The 10020-nt window shown below is 29.8% G+C and overlaps 1 protein-coding gene across 1 annotated transcript in view; it reads right to left on the bottom strand.

Moving 5' to 3' along the window:
* Window positions 1-2990: 2990 nt before the first annotated feature.
* LOC129959131 (homeobox protein Hox-C4-like) overlaps window positions 2991-10020 on the bottom strand; it is a 40659-nt gene continuing 33629 nt past the window's right edge. Inside the window, exon 2 of the mRNA XM_056071955.1 lies at window positions 2991-8177. Within this exon, the coding sequence (XP_055927930.1) occupies window positions 7672-8177 (506 nt within the window). The 3' untranslated portion in view covers window positions 2991-7671. The remainder of the gene's footprint in view (window positions 8178-10020) is intronic.

Here is a 10020-nt window from a genome sequence, read left to right as displayed (position 1 = left end):
AAACTCCAGTTCATCATATCTAGTTGCATTGGATTAGATGTTTTTAAAATATTTTTAAATAGTCATATTACTTGATAATTTGTTAAAATGTAATGACCGTGATTTTATACAAATATATTCTTATTTTTTATGAAAAATATGAAATCTCCCGCATTATATTTCTAGGTTCAAGAATTTACTTGTGATAAATTAATCTGTTATTACACTTTACATTTGCTCCGTTATTTAATATTTGAATTGTTCTGAATGCAACAATGGAATAGAATCAAAAAGTAAGATAAAAAGTAACTAAAAATCTTCAAAACAAAAATGTGGGAATCTTTTTTCAGTTATGTATATTGTAATGTTGTTCAGTGATTTGTGTTTTGTGAGTACAAAAATGAAAAATGTGATTAAAAACAAAGGAAATGTTCACCGAGACTGGTAAATGTGCAATTTATTTATCCAAAAACAAACTGCGGATGCATTATCCACAGCAATTAATTCGGAACTTCGTAAAATGAAACAAACAAACAAAAATGAATAAATAAAACAGACACTTCATAGTAAATGAATGACGTAAAAATGCTTCCTCCACAACCTGTTTATTTTTTTTGTTTTAATATTCGGTCAATGAACAATATGTTTTCAATAATTTTATACTGAGAAATTTTTGTTTGGTTTTTACATAATGGGCTTATTTGCAATTAACACTTAGGTAAATTATTTACTGGCTTCGTAAGATCACAGTCTTTGCACCGTGTACATATCTAAATATACAAAATATATGACAGGTGCAAAATATAAAAATGTTTAAAGCAGCGCTAATTGCCGTGGAACATGAAAAGTGTTTTCCTTTCGGAAAGCATAGACATCTCAAAAAATTTACATTCAACGTTAATTACAGCAGAGAAAGTCACGCTTAATTTACTTCTCTACATGGCTTAATACGCAATTTAACATCCAATTTTGGCTTCGATAGATAGAAATTAATAATTGAGAAACATTCTTTTCACAATAAAAACAATTGTTCGAACATGGCCTAATTTTTATAAAAACTCTTCTGTATTTTTTTTTTTTATATTTTTAAAATCAGATATATATATATATATATTTCTCCTTGGAATGATATAATCGCTGAGTAAAATAATAATAATAATAATAATAATTAAAAAAACGGGAACAACAAATTCAACTCCACAGAAAATTCAACAACAAAACATAATTCTTTGACAACGTAATAAAACGTAGTTACATTACATATACATCGCAGTAAACAAACGAAAAAAACTGAGCAGGATTAGTTGAGTTACAAGAAAACACGTCAAATCACTTGCAGTCACGTATCTGCATGTGATAAACAGTCAAATAACAATTGATTAATACTTGTTCAGTTTCGTTCACAACTTAAACTTTGTGTGGACATGACCATACACATTTTCACTAATGAAAACAACAGCATAAAAGAGGTATTTATGCGAAAAATTTGTATTATCGAATAAAACACTGAAATAATTCTATACATAGAAATTACTATATGAACCTTAAAACATCGCATCATTTATTTCATAATTCGTTTATTGGCAGGAGACTGACATGTGACACTAGAGTGCTTAACACTTCAATAAATGAAACATAATAATCTGAAGAAGCTTAGAAATACCGAAAGAGTCAGTTGAAATAAGACTGTCTTCAGCTTTACTATACAATGATGACACTTGGGGTAAGAAATGCTTGCAGGAGCAGCTAAGATTGCTTCACATTTTGGACGTTTAACACATTGATAACTAAGAAAATTCCTTACCTTTTAAAAAAAACGAAAGACAAATCGACAGATTATTCTACACAGAAATTTTTCAACTTTTAAAAAACCGAAAGACAAATCGACAGATTATATTACACAGAAATTTTTTCAACTTTTAAAGTATATGCAGAAACCCAAGTCATGACATGTCTTGTAAGACTGTTAAGAACTGTTTCTCGTATTATAATCTATTTTGCATAAAGTATAAAAGTTAAAAATTTTGCGAACATGAACTAAAGTTTGAGTAAACCTGGCTTGACAATTTCCTTAATTAAGACAGTGTTAAATTAATTTCAATATGTTAAAAATTGAAGCACGAGCAATAACCTTTCATAAAATAATATAAAGTTTATTAGTTTAGTGTAAATTAGGAAAGACGCTCATCATTAGGAAAGTCCGAAAAATTTCCCCGAAAAAATGTATTGTTTGACTCATGTTTGTTGCAACTCATAATGCGTGCGAAAGACTTTCTTCCCTACCAAGTTATTAAAATTAAAAAATACCGATTATAAAAACTTATAACCAATTAAAGGAATATCAGAATTTTGCATTAGATGCAAGTAACACGAATATTTCTATGTATAACGAGTATTTCTATGTTTGTCTATGTTATTTTATATAGATTTTTAGTTTTTCTACATATGGTTCTATAGTTTAGAACAGTTTTGAGTTAATTTCTTTTTGGTTACAGATGGGAAAATACTCCCTCACCCATTTTCATTTAAAGAAGGAAGTGATTGAAACATAACCTAATATTTTTTATTTCCGTCCATTTTAGATCTGCTCCTTATTACAGAGAAAGAGCTAACAATATAGAGATGTCATAGAATTGACACTTATTTGAGTCTAGAAGCATTTATCTATATGAAAGGTAGTAAAAAAAGGATTGATTCCATTAAATAAAACTGAAACATTATAGACAGCATAGAGGGAGAAAATGAGGAAAGCAAAAGTAGAAAGGTTTTAAGAACTACAACCATAAAATAAAAGAGGCCCATAATCAATTAAAAATACTAAACAAATGATATATATAAAATGATAATATGAATTCAATATATAGCTAATCCAAAAACTAATTATAAACTAATAACCAAAACCACTATAACCAAAAACTAATATAGTTTTACTTCTTGTATGTGTTGATTTTATTTAAAAATTTATATTTTTCACGTAAGTATCAATGTAAAAGAAGATTAATTATATGAAAAACAAAATAAAAGAATATTTTATCATTCTTACTCTAAAAAGAAAGGAAAGGACTTTAGTTTTATTGAATAAAATATAAAGTTTTAAATACGATATTATTAATTTATTTCAATATCGACAAAATATAAACTCGTAAGGAGTTCATTAATTTTTCAAACTTAAACAGAGCCTGGACCTTGTTTTGATAGTTTAAAAGTGTAACATTAAAATATATTATTAATGGAGTTGAGGAGGCAGATAGAGGATGACTTTCAATAATATAAATTTTACTTCATCAATATTATTGAAAAATAATTAAGTAAATTCCCTTCAAATAAACGAGAAAAACGTGCAAAAATTCGATTTCTAAAGTTATTTCATATAAATAAGCTTTAAATGAAAATCCGAACGAAAAGATAGCCAGCACTCTATATAAACATATAAAGAAGATAATTGAAAACTTTACCCAATTAACAACGAAAGAAAAAAGAAAAGAAACGTCCACTAAATATTGCATTATTAAGCTTCGAGGATCAACCTTTTCTATCATTTGCTCAAGGTCACATATTACAATTATTTAATGCTCATTTTGAATTGCTTAATCAACTAAGCTTTTTCTTTTGTTTTTGTTTTGTCAGTTTCGTTTAATTAATGACGGAAAAACGTGCTGTCAATTATAAAAATCACTTCCAGGTTATTTATTTAGTGTTCAACTGTACAAATTAAATAAAATACAAATTCTACAATATAACAATTTTCAATTAACATTAATTAGTTATAACTACTTAAGGTGGTAAAAGGCGTTTTTTTAATGATTTTTGGGACATTTTTTTGCGAATATTAATTAACAGCGAGAGAATCATTATTTTATAAGCAGTTAGTTATTCACTGTCAAAATGAATGTTTGTTATTCATCAGCTAACTTAATATATTGAGCATGAAAGATAAATTATAAAGATGAATTGAAATAGCATATTTTGTTTGAAGCATATTTTTGTTTGAAATTTTCTAGTCAGTAAGACAGAAAATAGTCAGTCAGTCAGTAACTGTCTTTAACCATTACATAATGACAAATCTTTTATAAATTATACACACGTTTTGTTAAAAAAAATTTTTAATATGATTTTCAATATTTTTGATTTACAACTGTGTTGAATTAGCGCTTTTAATCTGAACAAATTCGATTTACAATAGCTTCTAACAGGAATTTAAAGTCGTGTCAGAGCGAAAGTGTTAAGAGCAACTATTTGCAAAGAACTACTCAATTAAAGATGGATATCGAGCTCTATAAAAACAGGGAGGCTAAGGAAGCATTAAATTTTCTACAATCGCACTTGTCTTAATCAGGAGTTGGAGGGATAAATCTTGCTGACGTCATTTGTGCAATTCAAAAAGCGAGACATTAGCGGCTCAGAGACAAGGACGCCGCGACGCCGTGTCTTCAAGAGGGAACGGATGGTTGCAACTGGGATGTTGGCAATCTTCCAGGGAACTTCCATCATCCAGTTAAGGTTCATGTCAGACACTGGCGCAGTTTAAACTCCCATCATTTTCTCGCCCCTACCCACTACCCTCTTGCCTTCACCAGCTTTCCATAAAGGAATAGCTGAAGGTTTTCAAGCCGATCGAATCGCGCCGTGGGGAGACCATTTTTCTTATAGCGAGCTACATTGTCACTGGCTTGTCGCATCCTTATGAAGCGCTTTCACAGATTTTTCAATTCAATTTTCCTTTTCCCTTACGGAAACAAAAAAGCGAAACGATCGTCGGCAGGATCGCTTTCGATTGGGAGCATTAAGAAAACGTCAGCGAGCAATTAGATGGTACTTAACTATCTTAAGGGTTGAATATGGGCTCAATATTTCATTTTAGAAGCTACCACATTTGTAACAGTTGTCCTATCAGATTTATTATGACGTTTGAAAAAAATAACTTTGCATATTGTATGTTTCTCTTAATCCGAATGCCATGATTTTCTATCAGAAATAGACATGTTTATTCCGCTTGAGGAGTTTATTAAAATGACATATTTCGTATTATTTCCTTTACTGTTTGTTTTTTATTAGCATTTTTAAAGAAAAAAGCCAGCCAGGGTGCTAAATGCAGAGTAAAATAAGTTTTTTTAATTACTATTGTTTCAATTTATTGCGCAAAGGTTAAATCATTATATCTGTTATTAGAAAGCATTGCTATTCCCTTTTCTTCCCGAAAAATATTAAGTTATTAAAGAATAGCACGGAACATTTTTGTACTAAAAACAAGTTGAAAAACTTCTGTTAGAAATATTCAAATACATTCCATGCTTTTAAACTAAATTAACAAACACGAAACAGTAAACCCGCAATTGTTCTAACATAAAATTAACAAATGACAACAAGAAAGTTTAAGGAAACACATAGAAAAATATGACTCTGCTCAGCAGGTAACCACAATCAGCACGCAGCATATACAGTAAAAAAAAAAAAGACCTCCTGAGATTGTTTTTAAACCGAGTTCCCATATTACTACGAAATGAATAGGTTATTAATCACATTAAGTTAAAAATGATTTCTACAATAAGATTATGATTATCAAATGAATATAATGTTTTAGTAAGAACTAATTATAAAAAAACTGACTTCGGTTTGTTTTATTTTTGGCTCACAAATAATAAAACAATTCAATATGGATGAGAAAAAGAGAAATAGAGAACCAATGGGGAAAATAAATCTTTGTACTCTTTTCAACGGGTGAGAACTAGAAAGTGTCACACTTTTAATGTATTTTTCAATGAAATAAACATTCAACAACATTAGCTTGTTATTACAATCATAGGCAAATCTGTTATCTGTAATTTTTCCGGGAACTTAGAGCATTTACGAAGGTTGTCTTTTATCACTCTGAAATGCAACAGTCAACTCTGTTTAAAAACATCGAAGAAAAAAATTCTTTTCTGACAAGTTACTTTCAGAACTAACGTGCGAAAGCAGCAGTCACTTTCATAAATGGAATCCTTTTTTTATACAACGCAATAAATTACATAAACAGGTGCTTAATTCTTCCTCTGCTTACCTATATCGTTGCTTTACGCAACGACAGCACATTGTCACCATTTCAGTACCTGTGGACGTAAAAAGGGGTATTCTGTACACATCTAGATGAAATAGGCAGTTGACATTTTATTTATTTTTCTGTTCAATGAAGTAATCCAAAACAAACTACATGTATGCACTCCATAATGTATTCTCACTTTGCCTCGTAAAGAGGTGCATCTCAAAAGTTCTTTCTGTAAATTATTTGTATTCAGAAGCATTTCAATGATTGTTTAATATTTTTTCAAACAATTCGTACGCTCTTCGATTACCGTTTCTTGAAGGAGGTACTCGAGGAGGATTCAGAAACAGTAAATAACAAACTTTCAACTACAGTCTTCATTTGACTTTACATCAATTCACTTTTCAACACTTCTCACATAGTATCAATTAAAAACTTTATCAAAATTTAATAAAATATTATCACCGGGGTATATCTAAATTTTTTCATCAGAATTTGTTCTAACGTTTTCATGCAAATTAAAAAGTGCTTGAATAAAGTCAACCGTAAGTTAATCCTAAAGATTTTAAAATAAGATCTTGTTACTTGCTATACAATTACATAATTTTTAAAATCCATTTCATTATAATGAAATTAAAATGATCATTTTAATACAATATTTAAAAATTAACTGTTGAAACCTAACATGATTTTAAATAGTAGACGAAGCAGCCTTTCGAATTGCTTTTTTACTAATGCTATAGTCGCGAAGTACGGAAGTCGGCGAGTAACTCTTCATACAGAGAGCACTTTCCGTCCCTGATCATGTAATTAAGTTCAAGGTTGATGCAATAATAGTCGCAAAGATTGGGTCAGATTCAAACACTGAAGCTCATCCTCGAAAGAAGTACGCGTGTAACGGTTTATAAGCATTGAAAACATGCAGTTATCATTGATCTTCTGCTATTTTTTGAAAATAAAAAATTTTCTTTCTAAAAATGATTGCTGAAAATTTTCACTGTTTATCGTTAAAATAGAATTTAAATCCACAAAATATTTAAAATTTTAGTCTGTGTATTGAATTAAACCTATTGAATATTTGTTTTATGATCCTTTTGGTTTGCTTTGTCAGCCATTGAATTTATTCATTCTTTATTTCTAAATTAAACTAATTATAATTTTCTTTATTACTGAAATATATTATTAAAATTTTCTCTTTTTTATGATGATTCAGTGGTGGCTTTGTTTTTGCAACTGCCTTTACCAGATTACTGATTGCGTAAGCTGTTTTTATTGCACATTATTGTTATTGCAAGTAGTCAACTTATTAGACGAGAAATAAAAATATACTACATTTGTTTCATTGACACCATAAAAAGCATCCGCAAAAGTCGTTGCTGAAGATTGCTAAACCCTTGAGATGCACCCCTAAGTGCACAGCCACTATCCAAATTGGTTTTCTTTACCAATTTTGGACTTAATCCACTCGATCTACTTTAAGGCATGATGACTTCACAAATCCAGTGTGAACACTAAAAGTCAAACAATTCACATCACATGAAGTTCAGTTTACTAGTTCTGTTCATTTGGAACTACCTGAAGAGGCGTAATAGCTTTTACATACATTTTTACAATGTTCTGGAATGTGTGAAACAGTACAAACACAAAAGAGAGGACTTAACGTATCAACATCACAGTTCTGTAAGTCCATAATCCGTCTTTGTATCCACCACTAAAGAATTTGGTTGGGAATGAGGAGAAGGACCAATCATATGGTGTGGTGGCTGAGGAGGTGGCACCACAGGTTGCAGTGTTGGGGGTTGAGACTGAGGATTGGATAATCTGTTTGCATTTTGCTGGTCCGGATTGTTGTTGTTGTTATTATTATTAGCATTAGTATTGTTGTTGTTGTTGTTATTGTTATTATTTGCATTGTTGGCGTTATTAGGATTTTTCTTCTTAACGTTTTTCGTATTTGGTAGTTTATTATCCTTCTTCCACTTCATCCGTCGGTTTTGAAACCATATTTTGATCTGTCGTTCTGACAGACAGAGAGCATGTGCAATCTCTATTCTTCTTCGTCGAGTAAGATATCTGTTGAAATGAAACTCTTTCTCTAATTCTAAGATTTGATGCCGAGTATAAGCCGTCCTTTGCCTTTTGGGTTCCACTCCAGGAAAGTTTCCATTGGCAGCAACTGAAAAAGTAAAGGAATGTTCATTTTTCTTATTTACGTTGTGCTACATTTATTCAACTTATTTCAACATATATCTTTTTATCAGGAGATTGATATTAATAAAGAAAATGAAATGGAAGAAATTTTTTAATATGTTATTGTAATAGTTTTTATATTTTGATCACTGTGGCTATTTTTTAAAATCATAATATCATAACAGAACAAAACGTATATCATGGAATAAATTATAAATTAAATACTAAGAGAATGTGAAATTTTTTTCTCCATGATGAAAGTTTAGATATAATTATAAATGGGTTATAGTTCCATAAAAATTTAATAGCCTAACATTATTTTGTGCAGTTTCTGATATAGTTTCTTGCAGGAAATTAGAGACTTCATCTAAAGAGACAGATGGGGAAAGAGAGCTGATTTTAAAAAAGCTTGCGTGGTATGATTATCACGTGCAGAATAATTTCAAATCTTAAAATAAGCATGATCTATTTTATAATTTATGAAGTGGTCGTTGAAAGTTTTAAATGATTTCTTGCTGTTGATAAATGAAAAAACTCTTTGTACATAAGTGTTGTATTTCAATTAAGAATTTAACTTAAATCTTTATATTTCATTATGTTATGCTCCCATTTTTTCCATCTCCGGTTATAAAAGGCTCTATCTTTGAAGAGAAGTGTAAAACATCAATTGATCTAAATAAAATATTCCATGAAACTTTTAAACGGAAAGCGCTCTGTTTAATAGAAATATGTATGGTAACGAATTGCTTAAAATAATACATAAGTATTTACAAAAACTAACCATCTAAATTTTTGATTAAATTTTTTTATTAACGACTTGTAAATTTTGAAATTACTGCAATCTATCTGCATATATTAGAATTCTATGCTGCAAATGTGTTCAAATCCAAATGTTCCTGCTCTACTCTTTCAGGACTAGCCATATTCTTTTCTTTACTTAAAGTATTGTCAGTTAAATACAATTTAAATTCTCTTTCAACCATAGAAATCTGTCTAATTTCTTATTTATTTTCATTGCGTTCCTTTAATGCCATAATTGTAATCATATTGTAAAAATGACTATATCTGAAAAATTAATTTCAGCCTAATCAATTTTCTTTTAAAATTACTCAATTGTCTATGACTATTTTATTGGATAATGTTAATGTACACTATTATATATTTCACTTCTCAATCTTTAAATATTCAACTCAAAATTATCTTCCAAATGGAGAAATGTAATTCCGAGTAATAACCATCCAATCAATGCATGTCAAATATGTCCGCATTTTAAGTTATTAAATCACTTTTAATTCATTTAAAATGTCTCACCTGCAACTTCAAAATATCATATCTTTTAAGTAAGCTCATATTTCAGAAACTATTAATTCTCCCTGTTGATTATTTAAAATAGATCACTGTAACTATTTTTTTAATCATATCTAACAGATCATTACATACATTAATTGCAACGCACCAAATTAAATGCCTCTGAACTCAATCAATCGCTTTTCCATCATCAAACTAAATAGAGGCTTTGGAAATTCTGAGAGTGTTCAACAGGTAGACACACACTCCCATAAAGTAACGACTGCTTTCCGCTCTGACCATAAAAAACCGATTAAACACTTGTAAGTAGCCTGAGTGTACGAAAAAGAAAATACAACTTTATTGTCAAACCTCATCGCTTCAGCCATAAAACGCTATTCTCGCCCCTATAACAGGGGAAAAGAATTTGAAGGGAAAAAAGGAGGAGGGGGAGAAAAAAATTCCCGAGATAAGAAACCAAGATTTTAAGGGAGGAGTAACTCCAGTAGTAGAGAAAGCAAGCGAGCATGCTAAGCCCTTTC

Source organism: Argiope bruennichi, chromosome X1 (genome assembly GCF_947563725.1).
Source record: "Argiope bruennichi chromosome X1, qqArgBrue1.1, whole genome shotgun sequence".
In the NCBI taxonomy this organism is placed as follows: domain Eukaryota; kingdom Metazoa; phylum Arthropoda; class Arachnida; order Araneae; family Araneidae; genus Argiope; species Argiope bruennichi.
The sequence above is the reverse complement of the archived record's forward strand: the minus strand, read 5'-3'. Positions and strand labels throughout refer to the sequence as shown.